General features: G+C 44.9%; 1 protein-coding gene across 1 annotated transcript in view; it reads left to right on the top strand.

Moving 5' to 3' along the window:
* Positions 1–25,888, top strand: part of LOC138303741 (von Willebrand factor A domain-containing protein 1-like) — a 147,487-nt gene that overhangs the window by 40,809 nt on the left and 80,790 nt on the right. The window contains exons 2-3 of the mRNA XM_069243116.1: positions 18,344–18,907; positions 21,445–21,726. Of these exons, the coding sequence (XP_069099217.1) occupies positions 18,344–18,907; positions 21,445–21,726 (846 nt within the window). The remainder of the gene's footprint in view (positions 1–18,343; positions 18,908–21,444; positions 21,727–25,888) is intronic.

A 25,888-nucleotide genomic window follows, 5' to 3' on the forward strand; every position in this document is an offset into this window, starting at 1 on the left:
AGTCACAGTCAGCATTTTATGGGGATCCTTCCGCAGTATGTCTCCCCTATCACAGTCAGCATGTTAGGAGGTCTACCCACAGAGTCTCTTCCAAGTCAGGGCCAGTGTGTCAGGATGTCTTCCTGCAGACTGTCTCTCTAATCAGGGTCCACGTTTAAAATGATTTCCCACAGATACCTCTCTAGTCAGAGTCAGCATGTGAGGTGATTGTAGGAAATAGGGTTACGGAACGAGGGTGGTGAAATCCTACTGAAGCAGCAGCCACAGTTCTTGTCAGGGTGAAACAAAATCAAGCGTCAAATTAACCTGTGGTTAACCCTCTGGTAGCTTGGCACAAAGCAGTCAGGCTTAACATAGAGCCTTTGAGGCAATGTATAAAGTATTTATGCAGCATTTCATACAGTAATAAAGTGAACAAAAGGCACCAGAAACATCCCACACCAATTTAGAAAAATAGAGTAAACTTTTATAAATTATTCGAGACCAGAACGGCAAAAATCTAAACAATAGGACCGGAGGTATGCAGTTTTAAATGTTTAGTAAAACTTAGTGCTTAGAAGCAGAGAGCGCCAACTGTGGTTTTCTAGTCACACTGGACTGGGACAAAGTCACAAGTTCAGGCCAACCACGATTGGAGCACAGGCCAGGTACATGGACCAAGTTAGGTCAGCTGAACAAAATACCTTAAATCCAGGTTGTGGAGCATTGGGAGATCCCGCATAGAGGGTGTGTTGCGCAGCAGTGGTTCCGATGGGCTGCCAGGCTGTGATGCGAGGTCCTGCTCTGAGATGAGTCTTGAGTGAGGTGGTATTACTTGGGGTGCAAGACTCACATCAGGCAAAGTCCATGTGCCGGGTTCAAGGGGGTTGGAGTCTTTTCTGTCCCTGAGGCTCTGATAAGGAGCCCAGCGAACTAGTCCTTGGAGTCACTCTGGTGGCCCTGGTTTCAAGATGCAGGTTGTCTTTCTCACTCAGGCAGCTTGGTAGCAGAGTAGCAGTCCTTGCAGAGTAGCTAGCACAGCAGTCATTCTGAGTCTTCCCGAGGTCCAGAGGTGTAGAGAAGAGTTGGTCTGTGTGTTTAATATTTATGCCCGGTGCCAGCTTTGAAGTAGGAGAAGGCTATGGAAGGCTCCACACCCAGAGGTGTTCGAAATTACCTGCCTCCCTGCCCTGGCCCCAGCTTGTCTGGGTGCACTGATGACTAGCGTCAAACCATTTGTGAGTGTGCTGAGGCAGCAGCTTTGCGATGTGCAAGTGTGGTAGGTGATAGCGCCTCTCCCCTCCGTCAGAGATGGCCCATCCTCCCAACACCTATTCCCCCTTTCTCTCACTGTCTGGGAGCAAAACACAAAGACCAACTGCCAGCTACACCTAGCCATGTGACCCAGGATATGGGTTCCAGGCAAAAAATAGTTAGGACAAGAAAATGCCAACTTTTTAAAAGAGGCATTTTTAGAACTGTGACTTCAAAATCTGACTTTACCATTGAAGAGGGTTTTCAATTATAATTCTTGAGACACCAAACTCAATCTTCCTTTTTGTTATCCTATGGGAGAGCTAGTAGGCCTTGCAGTAGGGAAAAACAAATGCAAGACTTTTTCACTACCAGGACATGTAATAGTTTAAAAGCACATGCCACAACATTTTAAATACACTGCACCCTGCCATCTGGGTTGTGTAGGACCTACCCTACTGATGACTGATATGTATTAAAAAGGAATGTTTAGTCCTGGAAAAAGGATTATTTTGTTAGATCAAAATGGCAGTTTAACATTGCACCATAGGCTGCAATAGTAGGTCTGAGAAATGTTTAAAAGGCTACTTAAGTGAGTGGCTCATGTAGTGCTGCAGGCCCACGAGTAGCATTCAATTTAAGGGCCCATGTACATTTTCTCTAGGGACTTGCAAGTAATTTGAATGTGCCAAATTGGTTGTAAGACAATTTCACCTAGTTTAGAGGAGGGAGCATGCACACTTTACAACTGGTTTGTAGTGGTAAGGTGCGCAGTCCTGTAGGAGGCTGACTCTATGTAGTGTGCAAAACCAGGTACACTGTGCAGAGAGTCCGGGCAACCACATGTTTCTTTACACTCAAAGCAATAACTCAAGATCAATTTACAATACTTCAGATTTTTATAAACGTTTTAAGACCATATCATGAAAATCGGATGAGTACATTTTAAGTTATGATTTTTCAAAGCTTAGAAAATTGCTTGTTTTTGTGCGTAATTACGCTCTATAGGAATCAATAGGAGAAAACTTTAAAAATACATATAAAATCAGGCTATGCGTTTAGCACTGTCTCCTTTTGCATTTAGGTCGAGGTAGTCAAAAAGTCCTGTGGGCCAGCTGGAGGAGTTCAGGCAATTCTCGGTTTTGGCGGGAAGAGCTGATGAAATGTCCTTGGAACTGGTGCAGGGCCACTGTGGGGGACCAATTGGAAAAGCAGTGCACCAGAGGACTTCAAGGGGAGTCCAGTGGGTCACCTTGGAGTGTAGAAGGCACAAAGGGTGGGGGACCCTTAGAGCACAGCTGGTTCCCCGGTGCAGGACCCAGGGAGGCCCGGTGCAGATAGATAGGTGAGCCAAGAGTTGTGCGCAAAGGTGCTCTTGGAAGCAGGAGGCAGGTCACTTTGAGGGTGGATTGCATGACAGTAGGGCCACTGTGTGGGGTGGTTCTTATGTGTCCTGAAGTCCCTTGACTGGGGCTTGCTTCTGGTCCTTTTCGAGTCTGGAGTGGACTTTTCTTCTGGGTGTCCAACGTTGGGGGTCCAGTACCCCGGACTTTTGCATGGCTCAGCCGCTGGAGGTTGCAGTGCCACCAAACTTGGCACACTTGCAGGATTTGCCCTCTGGTCCTTTGGGTATAATTTGGTCTGGCTGCTATGTCTGGTTCCTTAGTCAGTGGCCGGTCAGTGAACTTGACTTCACTGGTCTTTTACTTCTTTGTTGCAGGGAGTGATGCCTTGACTCTGGAGGGAGATCTTTGGAGATTTTCAGAAGGGTGGAGGTCCTCCAAGGTTTTGTAGAGCCCATCCGATGTCTGTACAACCCCTCACAAGGCATGGTCGAGTCCTGGGTGCAGCAGGTATGTTTTGCGTGCCTTTGTCTTTGTGCAGCAGGAATGCAGTTCTCGAGCCTTGGGTCTTCCTTGTTGCAGGTCTTCTTGTGTCCTTGGAACCTCATCTGCAGGTCTAGGGAAGCCCACTAAATACTGCATTTACTGGGCGTTTAGGGGAGTACCTAGTAGTGACCAATGGGTTATCTACTTTAGGGTGTGACCACTTCCTGTGGGCAGAGGCCACTTACCTTTCCGAGATAGGCTATTTTCCTAACATGCAAGATAGAGGAAAATGAAATGGATGGGTCACCTGACATGCAACACCTTATGGGTGGTGCAAGCTGGGGATGGCCACTCCTCCTGTCCTTTGTGCATTTTCCCGCCATTGCTCCTGCCAAAACTGGGGGTTTACAACCGGGCAGCCATCTGCTGCTAGCAGCAGGGCTGGGGGTCGAGTTTCAAGGGAAGGATACACCTCAAAGCTCCTAGGCAGGGCTGTGCACATTCCTGGGGGAGGAGGTGTAACACCTCTACCTAGGAAGGGCTCTGTTTTCTGAATCCAGAGAGCAAGGGCTCTCACCCCAGGGTTCCAGAATCTCGTCTAGTGTTGGCAGGCTGGTTGTGACCAGTAATGCTAGGGTTGTTAGCTTTTGCAGCGGTCACATCTAAGGTGGCCCCAGGGTATATTTTGCAATAAATCCAATACTTGTACAACTTTGGATTTATCATTCTGAGTTGTTTGATACCAAATAACCCAGGCAACTGTGAAACTTGTACTGACCAGTGTCCAGCACATGCATGTAAGATGCCTGCTCTGTTCACGTACTATGTCCCAGGTTTGGCAGGGACACAGTAGGGGCCTATTGCTCATGCACCTATGCCCACACATGTCGTATAGTGCAACCTGCTTTAGGGCTGCAAGGTCTGCCAGAGGGGTGTCTTACCTATATTGCATGTAGTGTGCAGCGGACAGGGCACACAGGCTGTGTGCCATGTCAGTTTTGCATTTTAGGATTGCACCAGGACACTCAGCCTTCAATAGCAGTGCTGGATGCACTTGAATGCATGGTCCCTGGGGGTGGCATATTTTGTGCTGCTGCCCTCAGGGGCCTACCCTTAGTATCTCAAGCCCTGGGTACCTGAGCACCATTTACTAGGGAAGTATAGTGGCACCTAAAGTCCAACGCATCACAACAGTTTTGGGAAAGGGATCTGTCCCAGGGAACCTGGTTAGCAGGCCCTGGGCAATAACAACTTTGAAACCACATCAAATACCAGGCAAAATGTGGGGGCTAACCATATCAAAAGAGGCATTTCTCACAATTCCTAACACCAACAAAAACAAATTGAGCCAAAATAGGAGGAGTAAAGGAAAAGGTTTGGGGGAAGACTGCTCTAAGGCTCACAGGTCTAGCAGTAATCTTCCTGCAGAGTATCTCTCCAGCCAGGGTCAATGTGTAAGGAGGTCTCCTCACTGAGTGACTCCTTAGTCTGTGAATTGAACTTCCTGCAGAGTGTCTCTGTAATCTAGGTCAGCATGTGAGGAGATCCTCTGATTGAGTGTCTCCCTAGTCATGGTCAGTGGATGAGGCGGTCTTCCCTCAGAGTGTCTCTTTAGAGAGCGTTAGTGTGTAAGGATGTCTTTCTGCAGAGGTGTCTCCCTTTTCATAGTCAATGTGCGATGAGATCTTCTCACAGGGAGTTTCCCTAGTCAGGGCCAGTGTGTGAGGAGGTGTTCATGCAAACAATCTCTCCAGTCAGCGTCAATGTGTAAGAAGGTCTTCTCACACAGTGTCTCCCTAGTTAGTGTCAGTTTGTCAGTAGATCTTCCCACATAGCGTCTCTCTAGTCAGGGTCATTGTGTGAGATCTTTCCCTAGAGTGTGTCTCAGGGAATGATTTTCTCAAATTGAAATTGAAGGAGGGTGATCTAGGTCAGGGTCTGGTAGTACAACTGTAGCATCCTGATGAGGAGACCTCAATGACAAGAGGCTAACCAAAAGGACCCAAGGCTAAGCTGTGGAGCTTTCAGTTGATCTTTTGAGTTTCCTGCCCGGGCAAGTGTTGATCTATGTTGGTGTGCAACCATCAATGCCCTCTCCAAGAACTCCTGAAGGCATTTTATTGCTGTAAAGTACTGAAGGGAGTCACCAATAGGTCAAGCCCAACCCATTCATCCCTGGTACAGTGGTGCCCAATTGCCAGAAAAAAGGGTGTTTCAACTTCGATGGAGAGTAAGGTACCTTTATTCCTGGAAGTTCTGTGGCCATGAGTGGCCCCATTTAAAGGGAAGCCATCTGAGCAGAAAGAGGTGTACTGGTAGGCATTGAGGTCCCCAAGTTGTCTCGGGACAGGGAAGCTCCTACGGAATGACAAGCATCAATTGCCTTACTAGAACGCAATAGAAGCTCCAGATTATCCAGTTGAGTCTATGGACCTATTGACGCAGGAAAATTTTCCTGGTCTCTCGGTTGAAAATCAAAAAAGTCCATTTTGAGTGGCCAAGTTTAAAAAGGACATCTCATGGAGTAAGGATGGCTGATTCCCAGGAAAGAATGCAGAGCAGCTCAACCCTGCTGGCTGAGTGGCTGCCACCTTCCCAAGGGTTTTGCTAAAGAGCTGCAAGGTCATGAATGTACTTTTCTGGTTGTGGTCTTTGTCAAGGGCAGCTTATGAGAGGGAAGATGTGGATTGTGTTTGAAAGCCTATTTTCTTCTTGACTATTGGACTACAGAAAGGGATAGGGTCCATCTTATCCTTAAAGATTTATCAGCTTCACTGGGCGTGACTGAAGCCGAAAGTGCCTCTCGGAGAAGAATTTGTGCCAGTCTTGACAGGTACCTTTTTTTAAGTTAAGCATGACCACAAGAACCACAAACAATAACTTCCACCTCTGCTCCAGAAAAGAATTATTTAGGCATTGACAAAGATTGGTCTGGGTGTCTTCCCTTGCAGAGACGAAAGCACCACACTGAAGTATAAGTGCCTCAAGCACTAAACACAGGTTGAATGGGCATTATCACATTTGAATATAGCACAGTGAAACCCAGTTCAGAGTAGCTGGGATCTGGCTCTATTTCGGCCCAGTCCCAACATCTCTAGACTGATTTGTATCAGAGCTCAGAGGACAAAGCTGTAAAGCAAAACTCAGATGATGAGAAATTGATATTTTCCTGTGGCTCGCCGCCCACCATGTAGTTATTCTTTGCTTGGCTAGAGTCCTGTGCTAGACACTATGGGGGTTATTCTAACTTTGGAGGAGTGTTAATCCGTCCCAAAAGTGACGGTAAAGTGACGGATATACCACCAGCCGTATTACGAGTTCCATAGGATATAATGGACTCGTAATACGGCTGGTGGTAAATCCGTCACTTTTCTGTCACTTTTGGGACAGATTAACACCTCCTCCAAAGTTAGAATAACCCACAGAATGTCTGTTGCATGAAGTCCAGCTTGGCAATGGAACATTGACATAGAAAGGGTCTGGAAAGAGCAGCTCAAACTTGCTGTCAAAGCCACATGCAATGCTGGAAATTCCTCTCCTGAAATGGCTGATGACCATAGATGGCAAATGCCTAAAGTTCCAGCAATGGATCATTTCCATTTTTATATTGGAGCAAATTCCTGGATTGCGCCATGGAAGTGCTGATGGGAGGTGAGAACCTCTCACTCAGTTAGGTGACAAGAATCCCCATGCATGAAATAATGTCAGGTTGGTGTGATATGGGAAGGGCAAGATGTTGGCACCAAAGTCCCTCATAGATGCTCCTGATCTTCTCTATGGTTTCTCCAGTCAGTGGGATTGCACATTGAGCCCGCTGTCATTTGCCCCGCATGTGTATTATTGCCCGCATTCTGCAGAGTGCTAGACCCTGCTGAACTTGGGGTATTCTGAAAATGCAACTCTAACTACAGTGTAGTGTTACTACAGTCTCCTCAGCAGACTATGGTACCCGCATTCAGACAATGGCAGACCAGGCCAACATTTGAGGCATAAAATACTGACCAAGATGGCTTTTACTCCACAGCTGACCAGTGACCACTTACTGCTGCTTGTAATACACACCCCAATAGCAGTTACTGGCTTCCCCCTTTGTGTTATACTTATTGAGATGTGTGAAAACAGATGAATCCCTGCTTCAGTACCTGTCTTGTGTCTCTCCAACCCACATATCTTCTCGTATTTACTGATTAAGATATACCCTGCCTATTTCCTGAGCAATATGTTCCCCACTTCTAGCTCTGGGGCCTCTAGAGCAGGTTCCTTATTGCTTTAAACTTCAGGAAGAACTCCAGAGACCAGTTCAGAGTAGACATTTGACTAAGATTGGGAGGCTGGCCGCCTTCCTCCCAATTGTGTGCAAACCCCTGAAGACCCTCTTCCGCCTCCGCCACACGGCAGGAATTAAATGAAGGACACATGGAGAAGTTCGAGAGCTGTAGGGAACTTTAATTAAATTCGACTGGTGCAAGAACAAAGAAAAAAACATTCAGACCTGAGATGGCTCAGGCAGTCAGTGGCAAGGAGTTGACATTCGGAACAATGACATAAAACACTGAGATAAGTGTCTTTAGTTATCTGGAGCAGGTCCAAGGTGATGCAACTAAAGTAGGTATATTTCATATGATCTTAGAAATTCCCTGGTTCAGGACACAATTTGGCGAAAAGCGTATCAATTATTTTCCACTGCGAGATAATGATTTCATTACTTCTCGGCTAGACTAAGAGGACTGTGGTGCACTCTGGGTTGGTTAGTTAAATGTCTCGAAGTGGCTAGATTGGATTTCAACAGAAGGGTTTGCCTTAGTGCCTAAACGTGTGTATTTTCTTGAGGATAAACATTGATTTTTTGGTCCATTTCAGATGGAGACTGTGAACAAACCATATGTCCAATTGCCTCGAACTCCCCAGTCAGTTAAAGAGCCCCACTACATGCCATCTATTTATAAAGAAATTTATATGTGCCTACATGTGCTTGGAAATGAGTGGTCATGTTACCCACTGGTGCTGTGATGTTGGGTAGCTGTCCTAAGTTTTAGATACAGGATATGTGCCATAGTAAGGAGAGGTGCTGCTTTTGGGGATCTGCTGAGGGTGTGCATGCAGATAACCCTATTGCAAGTTTTCATTCTCATTTTAATCAAGATATCTTATGGTCCTCTCTTCACTGTGGGAGAAGCTTAGAGGAGGCCAAGGTCGGCGGGGGAAGATAGAACAGAGAAACACTAGGCAGCCTCTACATTCCAGAGGCTGGGTAAGATGAGAGGAGGATTATGACTCTCCTGGCAATTATGACCCATATTTATACTTTTTGACGCAAACCTGCGCTAGCCCAGGTTTGCTTAAAAAAGTATAGCGCCAGCTAGGTCCAATCCTGGACGCCTGCCGGGTGTCATATTTATGGATTGTCACTAGCCGACGCTAAGGCCCGGTTACCGTCAAAAGTCCTGACGCTAACCGGGTGAGGGAGTCGTAGGGGAGATTGTGCGTGATAGAATAGCACTAGTCATGTTAGAGTCAGAAAACTAACGCTAACCTGTTTAGCGACATACTACGCACAACCCCAGAGACATGACTCCTGTCTTAGAGAAGACAGGAGTCATGCCCCTCAGCCCAATGGACATGCCCAGGGGAAAAATGTCCCCTGGGCTTGGCCACTGGGCACCGTGGCATGTAAGGGGGGCCCCAAGTTAGGCCCCCCATGGCACTTTGAAAACAAATTAAAAATGCTTACCTGGACTTGCCTGGGATGGGTCCCCCCATCCTTAGGTTTCCTCCAGGTGTGGGTGCGGGTGGGTGGGGGTGTCCCTGGGGGCAGGGAAGGGCACCTGTGGGCTGTTTCCATGGTCTCTGACCATGGAAAAAGGCCCACAGGTCCACTAATGCCTGCCCATATCCAGGTGTTAAATCATGGCGCTAAGCAGGCTTAGCGCTATTATTTAAGGCCCTCCTCCTCCTGTGCGTTAATTCAGCACAGAAGGATAAATATGGCGCTAGGGCCATAGCGTGGGTTTTTGCCCGGGAACACCTACCTTGCATCTCATTGAAGCAAGGTAGTTTTCCACAAGCAAAAACCGATGCAAACTCCATAAATTTGGGGCTAGACGTGTCTAGTGCCAAAGTATAAATATGGAGTTAGACTTGCGCTGAATTAACGTTAAAAAAAAGACGCTAATTCGGCGCAAACAAGTATAAATATGGGCCTTTGTTTGGTATATTAGCACAGCGCTCCTTCAGGCGAGGTTTGCCATCTAAAAATACCAAATACATACATGAATACATACAACTTTAAGACAATTAGAATGAGTCACTTTCATATCAGAAACCTAGACAGAACCTGCTTGCTCAACTAATGCACATTTCTTTGAGTTAAACTTGCGCAGGAACTGCTCGTCCAATGAAATGCATGCATTTTGGATCCAAACCTGTGCAGAAGCTACTCGCTCAAGGAAAAGGTCTAGACTGAATTCCAGATCTGTAGAGGACCTACTCACCTGATGCGCATGAGATCCAAACTTGGGCAGAAGCTGCCTGTCCAATGGAATGCATGCACCTGGGATCCAACCCTGGGCAGAAGCTACTCGCCCAATGGAATGCATGCACATGGGATCCACATCAGTTCAGAAGCTACTCTGCCAATAGCATACATACACACGGGTTCCAAACCTGCATAGATGATTCTTTCCCAAATAAATGAGCATATTTGGAGCTTGTGCAGGAGTTGTTCGCCCAAGAATATGAACGTGTGCAGGACCTAATCCACTTCAGATGCAGTTTTAACAATATAATTTCCCTTGTTTGGGATCCAGACCCATACAAAAAGCTTCTCACCCAATGGAATGTGCATGTATAGGATCCAGACGGCTAAAGAAGTAGGTTGTCCAATGAAATGCACATGTTTGGGATCCAAACATGTGCAGAAGCGTCTCACCCAGTGGAATGCTTGCACATAGGATCCAACCAAGCCCAGAAGCTGCTCTCCCAATATAATACATGCAAATGGAGTCTAATCGGTGTAAATGATGCATGTCTAAATAATAGCGTAAATGAGCATGTCTGGAACCTGTACAGGAGTTGTTGGACAAAGGGAATGTGCGAGTGTGGGATATTAACCTTTAAGGTTAAGGTTGTTAAAAGGAATTTGCTTGTTTGGGATCCAAACCTGTGCAGAAGCTTCTTGCTCAATGGAATGTGCAGGTATTGGATGCAAAACCCTACAGATTGTCCAATGGAATGCGCATGTTTAGGATCCAAACCTGTGCAGAAGCTTCTCGCTCAATTGAATGCGCAGGTATAGGATGCAAACCCCTACAGATTGTCCAATGGAATGCACATGTTTAGGATCCAAACCTGTGCAGAAGCTTCTCGCTCAATGGAATGCGCAGATATAATATGCAAACCCCTGCAGATTGTCCAATGGAATGCACATGTTTAGGATCCAAACCTGTGCAGAAGCTTCTCGCTAAGTGGAATGCGCATGTACAGGATCTAAACCTCTACAGCTGCAGGTTTTCCAATAAAAAGTGCATGTTCGGGATACACCGCTGACCAGAAGTTGCTCGCCCCATTAAGTGCATGCAATTGGGATTAAGCTCTGTACAGTAGCCGATTACCGAATGGAATGTGAACATTTGGGGTCACAGGTTTGTACAAAAGGAGCTCATGTAATTGAACTAACACATTTTGAACCTCTGTCCAAAATGGAAGCTTCTCATGTAACTGAATTAGCAAGTTTTGAACCTGAGGCCACCCCAGAAGCTACTCGCCAATTCCAAGGATCGCGACAGGAGCGTGAAGCCAGACCCAAAGCTTCAGGCTCTGTCACATATGCGCATTGAGGGCCTGCAATTGGAACAGATGATTTGCGCCTTATCAAATTGGGAACGTTTTGGGGACCTCAGGCTTTTACAGAAGCTCCTCACTGGATCACATTTCTGCTATGTGCAAGCTTCTTTCAAGGGGAATGTTTTCCATCTGTGCCTGGGCAGTCTGGGGGATTTAATTGAAGCAGATCCGGTGGCAAGCCCTTCCAGATGGTAGTCTCTTGAGCAGCCAAGGATCTGTCTGGGCAGTTATCACTCCTAAATGCGGGTGTCGTGACCTGGAGTAGTGCTACGGATGTGGGGATTTGGATGGTTTTCTACCATCACTTTCTGCAACTATTTAGGTGTCTTAATTATTAATTTGCTTGGGTGCTGAGTGGACGCTCTCAAGTCGCTGAAGGCCACAGTGGTCAATACTAAGGCGCAACAGTGTACAGGGAGCCAATAAATGATCTCTTAAGTAGATTTTTGCAATCTCTGGGGTGATCTTCTCGGTAGGGTCCTAAGGCATTTGTACTTTGTCCTGATTTTCATGTGGCACACCCAGAATGTCAGAAATGTATTATTTGTGTTGTTTTAATAAGGCATCTGTTTCAAGATCTGAGCGTGGTGTGTAATTCTAGCACTAATGTTGATGAGAGATCAGTTAATTCATTTAGTCGCAAATTATTCACAAAAAGATAAAATACACAACGCAAAAGGTATGCGTTGTGTACGTCACTTGTATAGCTCTTAATTTGGTTGCTAAGCGTCTTCTAAGCGCTGCGGACAACGGACGAGGAAGAGAAAAGAGAGAGAGATGGAAAGAAGGAAGGACAGGAGATAATTTGATTTATTTCAACTCTTTTTATCCACCTGGGAAGGATGAAAGGCTGACAACCTAATCTCCGAGCTGTGCCCAGTCATTACATCACTATGGGCGAGGGGGCCGGTCACAGTGCACGGCGGTGAATTTGAAATCTCGGTGATCTGACTTGTTGAGACACATAAACAGGTTCAGACCGAGCCAGGCTCTCCGAGCTTCATGGCACTCTGCTTCTATAACTAAGACACGAGGGAGCCATTAATGCAATCCTCCTAATTATCCCCCTTCGTCCTCTCCCCAGTACAGCAGGTTCATTCTCTCCTGAGCCCTGTAGAAGAGACTGCTAATTTAATTCAGGTACCCAGAGTCCCCAGCTTGCGGCGATTGATATAAGAGCAAAATAACTGCAAACCTTGTGGCCGAACGCTGCACTAAGGGCCAGATGTATGACATTTTGTTTTGCGATTCGCAATTTGCGCTCCTTTTGGGAATCGCTAATTGTGAGTCGCAAAACAAAATGTACAGCAGTGTAAAGCACAAAGTTTGGGAATCCCTATGGTTTTCGCAAATGATTTACCTTGCAGCGGACGGCTCCCCCGCTATGGTGGAGGAGCGTCACCCCTCCCCCCGCCAGCAGCAGCCACTGCAAATCCTTTAACAATGAAAGGATAATAAACTAAGTTTCTTTCCCTTTCGTTGTTAAAGGGGCAGGGCATTGAGGATGACAGAGATGAGGGGAGTGCACTGTGTATTCCCCTCAGTGCGCATGTGTGTTTGGCTGGGTGTCCCTGGCCGGCCAAACACACTTGCGCACTGGGCTCTCTCCAGCCCAGCACTACGTTGCTGTGCTGCACAGAAAAGGCACAGGCTCCCAGTCTGCCTGGGCGCTCCCAGCCAATCCTAACGCTGCTCTGAGCAGCGTCAGTATTGGCCGCAGGGCCGGCTGGGAGCCTGTGCTGCCTGCTGAGGACACGGAGGAGTGGCAGCGCGGCATGCAGGTAAGTTTTTGATTTTTGTAAAATATTGTAATATTATTAATATTCCCCCCCCCCATGCACTGCCCTGCCCCTTGTAACCCCTGCGAGCCGAGACTGCTACCTCGTCAATGTTCATGAGGCAGGTCGCAATTTGCGACCCCATTGGGAATGGCTGCTTTCACAGGGATGGTGGCCTTTTAAGTAAAGCAGATTTTTTTCTAATGCAGCACGTTTTCTTTAAAGGAAAATGGGATGCATTGTAAAAAAAAAATCCAAAGTTTTATTTTTACTTTTTTTTTACACCACTTGAAGTTGATGGTAATCTGCAATTTTTTTGCGACCTTATACCTTTGGCAAAACATTCACACATACCAGTGTGGCTCGCTATTAGGAAGGTACGCCCTTGGCATGCCACTTCCTAATAGAGACTCGCAAAAACATTTTGGGATGGGGTCTGTACATGAAAAAAAAAAGATGGTATTCGCAATTCTGTGGATTGGACCATTTGCAAATGCAAAAATTATTTGTGCAAATTTCCCCCCAGGTCTTGCTGCCCAGTATCCACAGGAGTGCAATCATGCCAGGGGTGTAGCTTACTCAGTAAGTTTCAGGGGTGTGAATCGCAAATTTCCAGACTAAAAACATTATGTCAAAGAGTGAATGGATGAGATGACGAAGGCTTGGGATACACGGTTTCACGAGCAACAGGTTCAATACTTTTTAGTCAAATAAGGATGAAGAGAAAAACCAACAAAGGCATAGGAGGCTCTCAGACCCACATTTAAGGCTAAGAATGCATTTATCTGGGGGGGGTGTCACACCCCAAACAACCCCCCCCTCCCAAAGCTATGCCACTGAGTGCAGTTTCAGGATGTGCTGTGCAGCCTTCAAGCCTGTAGACACCTTGGGCTGTAGTATTAAGTTAACACACTTTGCCGGTAATTACCACCCTGGCGGTCTTGAGACCACCAGGTCCGTGATGGTGGTGGGACCACCGCCAATGTAGTGGTCCGGTAGCCATATTCTGACCGTAGCGTTTGCGCCACGGTCAGACCGCCAGCACTGCCAGATCACGACGTGTCGTCGTTCTGGCGGTGCTGGTTGTCCTCACCTGTCAGGGCAGGATCATGAGTCCCTTCTCCGCCGGTGTTTACGTAGCAATCGGCCCGCCATGTTAAGGCTCGCACAGACTGGGTGCAGTCCCTGTGGGAACCCCTGCACTGCCTATGCACTGTTTTGCAGACAGTAAAAAGCACAACGGATGCTGGTGCACCTTACACACTGCAACATTGCCGCCGGCTCAATTATGAGCCGGTGTCAATGTTGTGGGCTGTTTCCTGCTGGACCAGTGGGTGGAAACAGAGAACCTAGCAGGAGACTCTTAATAGGGGCCAGAGGAAGGGGACGGTACTGATGCTAACCCGGCAGCAGGATTTTGGTGGACGGCCTTTTTGTCCGCCGAAGTCATAATGAGGGGCTTTGTATGTAAGCTATCAAAATATTGCAAAAAATATCATGAAACAGTATATCTGCAAAAAAAGGTACATACATAGAAATATACATACAAATAGCATTATAAAAGTACAAAAAACAACAATACATAACTGCAAAATAATAATATAACCATAATACTTTTAATTATTTATGTAAATTAAAAAAATATTTATATACTTTGAACACTATAAAAACAATATGTAACCAATTAAAAAATATGTTAAAATTAACAATAATTTTAAACTTAAAATTAACAAACACATATATAACAAGAATCAAACATAACTAAAACAAATGAATACAAAATCAACAAAAATGTAATTTAAATTAGAAATTACAAACTTTTGATAAATAATTTAAACAGTTAAAAAAGAATAAAACTAATACCAATCCACAATAAACATTAGAGAAAGTATGGGATGTTAAAGAAGTCATATTTACTATACTAACTTCAAGGTACTCAAAAGCAGGAAAAGTATTGGACTTTGGAGTGGTTAGATTTACTGTTCAGAATCCAATCCAAGCAACACTCTTCTTCAAAATGTTATTATTAAATAGGTTGAACAACAAATTAACAATGAATTAAAAACAACAAATAATTAATATAAAATGTAATCAATTAAATAATGTACATAATGAATTAGCAATAATATTTAAATTAGCATACAAAATCCTTAAAAACACTAATTTATATTTTAAATAGCTTCCCACCCATATTCCCCAAACTCAAAAACCTGTTACTGAATTAAAAATGACTAAACACATCTTTAAAAAAACACACAATAAAAATTACACACTATACTAAAACAATGAAATAAATTATTATCATAATACCAATACCTAATAATAATATAATAACCAACATATATTAAATTAATTAAAAAGGATATTTAATACAACGTTATTAAAGTAACAATATACCTTAGAAAATAATATTTTTATCCTCCATATTCTGTCCTACTATAATTTTGAGGTGACAATAATTTTCACCCAAATAGCATAATATTTTTAATTCAATATTTTGACGTTTTTTTGGATTTCAGATATTACATTTTTTAGCTAGCAAATGAAATGTCCTAACCCAGGATTCAATGTTAATGCTTTATCTGCTTCCTTGGAAATCTGCTCTAACTACATAATCTGAAGGTATGACCCTAAGACTTTGGGTTGACACTGCTATCCCCATAAGTCATGTTGGTGGCTAGTCTAGGTTTGACACTCACATGCAGGATTTTCTCCTCTACCTACACACATGGTAACACTCAGGGTATTGCCCTACCTCTCAGGGATAGCAGCACTGCTCTTATATGCTGTGTTGGTAGTAAGTCTAGATCTGTCTCCCATATTCTGAATTTGCTGGCATACCTGGGAACTCTCGGTTTCTCAATCCCCGGTCTTAAGGTGAACTTGGTCTGGTTGGTGCATAGTCTAGGGTGGTTCCCACGCTTTTGTTACTTCTGTGCAGTGCTTGGATAGTAGTACGGGAGGCTCAAGATATACGGGACAGAACAAGAGCGAGGGAAAAGGGACACTGATGTTAACTTATGTCACTCACTTCTATAGTGCTGAATACTGGTGTTATGCTCCTTCATGGCACTATAGGTGACATGAGAGGAAAGGAGGGTGTTATGGGGGGAGGGTGCAGCCCCGGGGAAACATTAAGAAGAAGGTATTGTCAGAAGCTGAGTGACTACAGTTCTTTAATTTGGAAGGAGGCAACCAGCACTTCTCAGCAGGAGTGAAATACTGTTAGGAGGTGAGTACCAGCACTTCACAGCAGGGGTCCAATACTTTTAAAGGGAGAGGGCGGCCACTTCTCAGTAGCAAAGAGGTACTCTGGAATTGAAAGTACTTGCCCTACCGCATTCCCATTTCTATCAATCACATTACATTCTAAAACTTCCAAAATAATTTTTACTCTCAAAATGTTAACTGTGGAACATTTCATGTGGGCCATTTTCCCACCTACACACACACTTAGTACCTCTGTGCGACCTCCGCTTCCAGATCCTGTTAAAACAAGCAGTGGTAAAGGCGATAGGTTTGGCTTTAATGTGCTATTGCATGCAAACACGTGTTCACAAGTATTGATATATGTATTACATGCAAAATTGTTGTTTATGAAATGAATGCCAGCCTTACTGGCTCTGCCAGTGCTGGGAAACAAGAACTGCTTTCTGTATAAAATGCACATAGGAGATAAAGAAGTGAGTGTCACAAGCATTGTGAAGACAGAGGGCCTGATTGCGACCTTGGCGGATGTGATACTCCGTCACAAATGTGAAGGAGATACCGCCCGCCCTTTTACAAGTTCCATCGGGTATAATGTAACTTGTAATAGAGCAGCCGGGATATCCGTCACGTTTGGGATGGAGTATCCCATCCGCCAAGGTCGCAATCAAGCCCTGAGTGTTCTTTTCAGACTTAAAATTGTTCCACGTGCATTCCAATGCAGGCACTTTATAGAAGGTAGAAGCAACCAGTCAATAGTATTACCTGAGAGTGCGTTAGTATTCTCGCTGGACCTAAGACCACTTTATGCTGAAGAGCTGGCAACAATAAGTGGTGCAGACAGCTGGTTGTCAAGCAAGACCTAAAATGTGGGCAACATGTCTCCTGACCAAAACATACTTTTGCTTTGTGAAGCCTCTGGATTGTTCATGAGAGCGGCGCTCATGTGTCGGGCAGCCAGAGCCACTCTTAGAAGTGTTCCTGTCTATGAACTATATCCTGTTTCAAATCAATAATGGCTATGCCTAATAGCCCTCTTTAATTGTAACCCAGATCATTGCTTTCTGCAGATACCCTAGCCATTAAAATGCTGGTGCTCATCCGAACCTTCCTTGGAAACTAATTGTACCGAGGAGATCATTTGAAGGATCCTATTAGGACAAAGGTGATTTAACTTTTATTTAACATTAGTGCAGGTTGCTGATCAGACCCAACATTTTACAGTGGTTAGACCCCCAGACCCATACCCTTTGCTTTGGGGTGGAGGTGGGTGAGCAAACATAGTAACAGGGAGAGCCACAGACAAGCCAAGGGTCTCGCTGAGCTCTAACAGCCCATGCACGAGCCGAATCCTGAAAATGTTTTCTGTGTAAATCATACAACAAACATTATGTAAAAATATGATAAAGTCCCTTCAAAATTCAAAAAAGTATATGTCGAAGCGTTTCACCCTAGTACATCAGATCATATCACTGGGTTGAGAAGCAATTATTGAAAGTGAGCACGAATATACAAACTTTCATGACCTCCTCCCTCTGCCCTGATGAAAATACCATTAGTGAACTAAGAAGTAAGTCATTTTCATGGGACCTTATTTGTGCCCTAGAATCTTGTTATACATAGAACAACATAATATCTTTTGAATCAAACACAAGAGATGATTTTGTACAAAGCACATCCTCAATTCATGAATGTCGGGGTTCTGTCTACTGTGATAATGAAGAAAAGGGAGGCATAGTGAAATAAAAATATTTGCAGAGAATCACACACTTTGGTCAAGTAGAGAAACCCGGATTGATCCCAGGTTGTCTAGGTTTACTTTGTGCAATTCAGCCTCTAGAAGGGTATTTCTTGGTCTCCTGTTTCTTAACGCATCTGGTTAAAGTGTGGATGGCAGACAGAAGTTACATGAAAATTCGACTCATTTTGGGCTTGGGTTCAAGAGGACCTCGAGCTGAGCCAGAGACAGGCTTCTGCCTGGAGCCTTCAGTTGCTTGCCTAACTCTACTTCAGGCTTTATCTTAGTGTATCTGGACAGCAATTCCATGTACACATGCTATAAAGCAGGTTTATCCATCCTAGGTCCTGGAAGGTTATTTGCCAGGTTTTCAGGATAATCACAGACTAGGGAAATCAGTTCTATTTAGATTCACTATATGTAAATACAACTTTTGTGGACATCTTGAAAGCAGGGCATTGATCAATCCTGAACCTCTTGTGTGCACCCAAGCTCTAAAATAAAAATAAAAATAAGGAAAACATGAGGTCTTCAGAAAGATGCACATTGCTATCAAGCAGTGTATGCAACTATCTAATGGCTTGTGTAGGACCATCAAGTAAGCAAAGGTGAGATTTAATTTGTTAGTACTCCTGTTGAATCCAGGGTAAATCACTGTAGGAAAAAAGCTGTGAAAGCATGGTAGTTCATAGCTGAACTGTTCATGTCTCTTGCAGATGTTGACCTCGCAGCTTGTCGAGCATCCCATCATGCCATGGACCTTCTTCTGCTTGTGGACATCTCTGGAAGCATCACCACGGTAGAGCTGAGTCACACCCGTGACCTTGTGCAGCGTTTGGCAGGTGGCTTAGATGTGGGACAAGACCGAGTTCAAGTAGGCCTGGTGCTGGTCAGTGACTGGCCGTCCTTGGTGGTCACCTTCTCAGACCCCCCCTCCAGGATGCAGAAAGCACTGGGAGCGCTGGAGTATGGATCTGGAGACACTAACTCTGGACGGGCCTTGGATTACACTCACAAGCATGTTTTTGTGCCCGAAACTGGCTCCAGGAATAATGTCTCGAAGGTGGTTCTGTGGATTACTGACGGTCTCTCCACTGATGATGTGGTCACACCAGCCATGCGCCTGAAGGAGGCAGGGGTGAAGATCTTTGTGGTGTCCACTGGAAGTAGGAGCTTTGGTCTGCATGCCGTAGCCAGTGAGCCTGCCGAGGACACACTCTTCTTTGTGGGGACAGAGAGCTTACCATCTGTAGCCGGACTCCTCTGTCGAGCCATCATAGGTAAGGTACCTGCTGCAAATCCAGGCTGGTAGTGCGATAGTCAGACTAGGTCACATCCAAATGCGTTAACATAGATGGGCAGAAGAGATGTAATTTGGCCGGCCGTGGGTGATGGTGTAGGAGTTCTGGCTATGAAGGGTGGTGAAGTAGTGTTGGCTCTGAGGCATGGTGTAGGGGCACTGCTTGTGAAGGATGGTGCAGAAGGAATGGTCCTCAGGAATGGTGAAGGAGCCTTGGCTCCGTAGTATTGTGTAGGAGTGCTCGCTGTAAAGGCTGGTAGAGAAGGGTGGTGTGGAACCTCTAGCTCTGAAGGATGGTGTGGGATTGCTGGTTTTGAGGGATGTGCGAGAGTACTAAATATCAGGGATGGTGTGGCAGCACCAGCTATGGAGAATGGTGTAGGATCGCTGGCTGTGATCGATGGTCTGGGATCTCTGGGTGTAAAGGATGATGTCAGAGCGGGGCGAGGGATGGTGTAAGAATGCTGGCACTGAAGGATTGTGTTGGAGCCTTAACTCCGAAGCATGGTGTGGGAGCACTGTCGGGGATTATGATATGGGAGAGCTGGCTCTGAAAGATGGCATGGAAGGGCTGGCTTCGAAGGATGGAGTATGAGTGCCGGCTGTGGGGGATGCTGTGAGAGCTCTGGCTGTGAGGTATGGTGTGAGGTTACTGACTCTTAGCGATGGTGTGGGTGTGCTGGCTCTGCGGGATGGTGTAAGATCGATGACAGTAAATGATGGTGTAGGACAGCTGGCTCTGAGGGATGGTGTAGGAGTGTTTGTTGTGAGCAATGGTGTAGGAGATCTTCTTTAAGGGATGTTATATGAATGCTGGCACTGGAGGATGGTGTAGGAACATTAGCTATAAAGGATTGTGTAGGAGCACCGGCTCTGAGGAATGGTATAGAAGTAATGGCTGACAAGGATTTTGCATGAGTAGCAGCTGTTGGAGATGTGTAAAAGCAACAAGCATAGGTGATGTATAGGATCTATGGTTGCAGAATGGTGATGAAAGATTGCGGCTTCTATACCACGTGGAGGATGGCACAGGGACATTGGCTGTGAGATGCAGTGGAGTAGCTAGCTGTAGAGGATAGTGTAGGAGCTCTGGATGCGAAAGATGCACATTAGCATTGGTTGTGATATGCTGTGTTGGCGCTTTAGACGTGAGATGTGGTATAGAAATGCTGGCTGTGAAGGATGATGTATAAGTGATGGCCAAAGGGATGCCCAACAGCATTGGCTGGGAGTTGTGTAAATTCGCTGGCTGCGGAGGGTGGTGTAGAAGCTCTGGCTTTGAATGGTGATGTAAGAATGTTTGCTGTGGATTTTGATGTGAGAACGCTGGCTCTAAGAGATGGCGTAGGAGCTCTGGCTGATGGGAGTGGTGTGCAATTGTTGGCTGTGAATATGCATGTACCTTGACTGTGAGTGGAAGTGTAGGAATGCTGCCAGTATGGGACAGTGAAGTTACACCAGCTGTGGAGGAACCATAGTGTATGGGCACTGGCTTTTGTAATAAGTGGAAGGTGAAGGCAAGCTGGTTAGGAGGGGTGGTGTATATGTTCTGGTCGTGGGGCTGGAGTAGGAATGCTATATCTCAGGCATTGTGCAGGTTTGCTTGCTGGGGAAGGATGGTGTTAGAGTGATGGCTGTAGGGAGCAGTTGTAAGAGCACTAAATGCGAGGAACAGTGTGTGAGTGCTGACTGTGGAATGGGGGAAGAGCTCTGGCTGTGAAGGATGGTATAAGACCAACGATTGTGAAGGATGGTGCAGGAGTACTGGCTGACGAGCATTTACAGTAGTGCTGGCAGTGGGTGTCAGACCTGCCAACTCACATGGTGCTACCGTGTGTCACACGATTTCCGCGGTCTTCACATGGTCACCTGGTGAAGAGGCGAAATCACATGGTGGCAGGCAAGAGGAGCTGGAAACCACTGGAATGTGTGGGTTTCCAGCTCATCTTTGAAACCTGTAAACAGCTGATGTCCATTAAGAGGTGTGACAAGACCCCAGGACATCGACTGCACGCCAGCAACCTTTATGATTTTGTATTTTCATAGGAGGGGGAAGGAGGTCAATGGTAACAAGGTATGGGGGCAGACTGGCATCAAAGGTAGTTCAGAATAAAGCCCCGCCCCCTCCACAGCCAGGCCTCCTTCTCACACAGTGATTTTTATTTTCAGGTTGGCAGGACTAGGGTGATGGTATGAAACTGTTGCTTGTGGGAGTGGTGAAGATGTCCGTGGTGTGGACATCATGGGTTCTACATATGGAGCTGATGTAGAATTGCTAAATGTGGGGAAGGAATGAGTTCGTACTGTGGAAGTTTGGTGCAGAAGCACCATCTCTGGAGATGTTCAGTAGATGTTGATGTACATGTGGTATATGGTGTAGGAGTGCTGATTGTGTGGAATGATGGTATAGAAGCACTGGCATGTTCGATAATGCCAGGGTGCTGGTTGTGGTGGACCATATTGTATAAAGTATGTTTTTAATAATATCTTCCTTTATTATTTTCCTTTTGTCCCGAGACTCCGTTGCCCCTCAGACCTTGCTGGTGTCAGAGGTATCCCCCAACAGTTTTCGATTATCATGGCCGTGGAACTTCGGACGCAATGATGATCATCTCATCATTGACTACAGCCAGGTTGATGGTCTCACCGGTGAGGACTCCAAGCGCTTCTTGAGGAGGGTCCGGGGGAACATGGATAGCACCATCCTCAGTGGGCTCATGCCCAACACCACCTACGAGATGACTCTGCTTGCTCCCCGAGGCCACAAAGCTTTGTGGGTGAGCGTCAAGACTGAAGAAGGTGAGACTACCACACTTCAGGGCCCTTATCTTGCTGTCTCATTTCACGATTCCTCCTCCTCATTCCCTGACCTCGTTCATACTTCCATTTCTCTGTTTCCTACACTCTGTTTCTTCACATTCTGCAGTATGGAATCCATATTAGAGTAATGTAACATTTAAGCATTTCAGACATGGCACCTATTCACACTTAGCTATGATTTTCTGTCTGTTTTTCCATCATCAAAGGACGTTGTGTAGTCACTCCAGGTCACTTTGAGGGGCTGATTTTCTATTTATGTTATCTTATTCTGTGGGAACCCTGAACATTTTATACTACTTTACATTAGAAGATTAACTTTTCCCTTCGTGACTTCTGTTAAAAATAAGCCAAATTACCTCCATCAAGATAGACTAAACAAATTCTACAGAACCCGCTTTCCTATTCCTCTGAGAAATAAATAGTGACTGTCATATGTTTTGTTCAAAATACTACCTGATCTTTGGGCTCTCTAGACCCTCTGGCAACGCACACTTAGTCAACATGTCAAGTTGATACATAGACCCTGGTAGACTGTAATCCCACAAACATCTGCACATTGCATGATGATGCTTCTTTCCAGACAATGATCAGCCATGTGAGAGTCATAGGAGTAATTGTGTTTGTTGCTTCCAAGTCTCCTTTCTCCATGAATAGGCCATACTCAAAAAGCAACACTGAGAAGTTTCTTAGGTAACCTTGCCTTACATCTGCATACCGTGATGGAACAACAGAGATATTGTTAATTTGAAGAGCACTAGAGTCCCAGTAAGCCCATAGGGCCTTTCTGGTGGTCCCAAGGTCTTCGTTAGTGACCTCTGAAAAGGTGCTTCTAGTTTCTGTCAGTAAGAGCCCAATTGCTCCGCTCCTAGCTCCCTGCAAATGTAAAGACTCTTGTCTAACAGATGTCTGTATTTATCTTAAATACCCTTTTCAGATTGTCTTGAAAATAACTGTCCTCTTATTAAGTTATATTACAAAAAATCAACATATTGCTTCTTATTGAATGTTATCAAAACCAACAATCAACATGCACCTTCACCCATTTATATCTGAATTTCATATGCAAACAATTGCTGAAACAAAAAAAAGAACACTATGCAGCATTATTGACTGTGTGAATTTAATAAAGGAACTATTTCTGAACTGTCAGATTGTACCGAAATGAACACTGAACTACATATGTGTGCAAACAATACTAAATGCAACATGTGTTTTTAGTTGAAAAATAAACACTCAAATGAATGATTATATGAAATGAAATGAAAAGTACACTCCCATTGCAACACATGTGATTACTTCAGTTGAAATGGGAGTGGCAGTCCTTCACCTCCCAGGGTCCAATATCCTTGTTTTCTCATCTTCCTTAAAAGTCTTTTGTGTGTATTTTAAAAACAAGGCTCTCCATAGAACCCTTTACAACCAAAATGTGGACAATGAGCTCACTCATTTGTGTCTGTGGTTGAAGACGGTGGGCATGGCACTCACATTTGGGGACCGGATCTTATTTTTCACTATCAGACTTTGGCGTAGAGCAAGAAAGAGAAAGACAGGAAGCAGACAACTGGGTAAGAGAAATTTAGGAAATCAGTGACAAATAAAGAGATCCTGGATAAAAGAGAACCTGCAATTGCGAGATAACCCTATAGAAATAGTAGGGTGATGAAAGAAATAAGAACGAGATAGAATCAAGTCTAGGCAACCTCCGCATTTGGAAACTGTGGCATTTGGTGACCATGGTGGTGGGTTCCTTAGAAAAACTTTGGGCTGTGTGCCTATTGTTTTGTTGTTTTTTCATTACTAATCAAGCAGTGATCATGCACACATGCACGCACACACACATTCACTTGCATACACTCACGCATTCATCACCCCCTCCACAGACACGCACACACGCACCCAAACACACAGACACCCTTCCCCTTTTGGACGCCCACTTACCTTCTCCGTCGAGGAGGACGTCGGGAGGGGATGGGTCTTGGCGGTCCTGCATCGTCAGCACCACCACGCCAGCAGGAGTCCGCCAAGCCGTATTAACGCTTGTAATACGGCGGGCAGAGACCTGCTGCCGTGGCGGGGCTGGCGATGCACCCGCCACTTCGGAGTCAGACTTCCGCCCAGAAATGGACGAAAGTCCTCCAAGGACTCTTAATATGGTGGGCAAAAGACCGCCACCATTGGTGGTCTTTTGCCTGCAGCGGCTTTGGCGGCCCTGGAAAAGGACTTTTGAAGTCGTAATGAGGCCCAAAGTATTGAGTTCTAAATCAAGTCTTGAAGCTCAAGGGGAGCAGATCTTTCAAATTATCTACATCCTGACAAATTTGTTGATGTTGCTGTCAGATGCACTGCGGTCCAGATCCAATTGGAGGGATGTGTGCTTTCACACTTCTCTGTACTCACTGCCAACCATCCTCTAACAATATGTTGGTTAGAAATACACCCGGGAAGAGGAACTTAGATAAGGCAGAAAGAGTCACTGGAAACAGTTGCAGTGCAGCTGTTCAGATTGCATTGCAAGAGTTTTGATACTTAAGACATGAGGAAACATGTAGTGATGCCAAAGTTCTGACTTTCACACCTAATTCTTAGTGGTGTGTGTGACATACCTTTTGTCAGTCTCTGTGTGAAACTCTGTGTCTTGGTAGAGCTTAAACCACAATGTATATTTTATAACACATGCAAGGCATACTTGGAGCCATTATATGTTTTGAACTATTGATAACTATCTTCAGTGGTTTATGACTATGTTCTGAAGTGATGCATTTCGTTCTATGGTTACCAATTTTCAGGGTTATATGAATATGTTGTGACATTTGAATTACCTTCCATGTGGCAGGTTATAAACTGTAACCTAGGAAATGCACGTTAGCATTACAGAGTCCCCCCCTAACAACAAGCATTCACTCTTCCACCTAAAGTGATACCTCACTACCACGTTACAAAAGACTGTGCTCAGATGAGGAATTTTTTTGCCCATCTCGTGAAACAAGTGCAAATAAAAGTTCATAATCCTCAGCAGACCAATCCGAAAAATTGAGATCAAATGCAAGTTCAAACCCTTAAAAACAAGTGTGCTTCTAGAATACGTCTCTACTCTTAGGGCCCAATTCACAAAGGTAAACTTAGACAAAAAGTTTAATTTTAGACAAAAAGTATAAGCTTACACCAAAAGTCTAACTTTACTACGAGTAAAGTTAGACTTTTGGTCTAAACTTACAACAAAAGTCTAAACTTAGCCCAAAAGTCTAACTTTACTATGAGTAAAGTTAGACTTTTGGCTTAAGTTTAGACTTTTGGTTTAAACTTAGTCCAAAAGTCTAAACTTAGGCCAAAAGTCTAACTTTACTATGAGTAAAGTTAGACTTTAGGCCTAAATTGAGACTTTTGGTCTAAGCTTAGACTTTTGTCAGATTTCAGAAGTCTGCAAAATTCCCAAAACTCTAACCATGCATCGGTTACATTTCTCAATTGACAAGCACGGATGCTCTGGCCCATGGGGAACTTGTACTCTCACACCAGATTCACAAAGGTAAACTTACACTTTGGTGTAAATTCACTACTATTTAGTCTTCAAAAACTACGTGGAAGTTGTATGACTCGGCACCCCCTATATTTATGTGTGCAGAGTTCAGAAAGGCTGTTTAATGATGCAAGCATGTGACTCTATAGCAGGCGGTCCTGCTGTTATGTCTCGTGTGCTTGTTTCTGTACTCTATGTCTCTAGACATCTATTCCTTCCCCCGTAATCCTCTCTTGCTGCTCTCTCTGTCTCTTCATATGTTCTTGTCACAGTTGAGGCCAGATCTACGTTTAAGACAAGCCTAATGGGTACACAAGGCAGTGTGTTCATTGTGCCAGCATCCGTCTTCCATAACGCTCTTAAATGCGCTTTGCCCACTCCCACCATAAAAGGGTTGTTCTGTTATATATCATTAGCAGTAAAGTTTTGCATAGGGAGTACATGCCCTGCGTACCTGGCTACTCGTCATGAATAGTACCTTAGAAAGGGGCTTTCAGCTTCTTCATAAAAGTAACCCCTCTGCAAACTCAGCAGCGAATTGCAGAGACCTGGAATTAAGAGACAGACCACCCACCAAGCACCAGGACTTCAGACCATAATTTAAAACAAAACACATTATGATCA

Source organism: Pleurodeles waltl, chromosome 7 (genome assembly GCF_031143425.1).
Source record: "Pleurodeles waltl isolate 20211129_DDA chromosome 7, aPleWal1.hap1.20221129, whole genome shotgun sequence".
Classification (NCBI taxonomy): Eukaryota; Metazoa; Chordata; class Amphibia; order Caudata; family Salamandridae; genus Pleurodeles; species Pleurodeles waltl.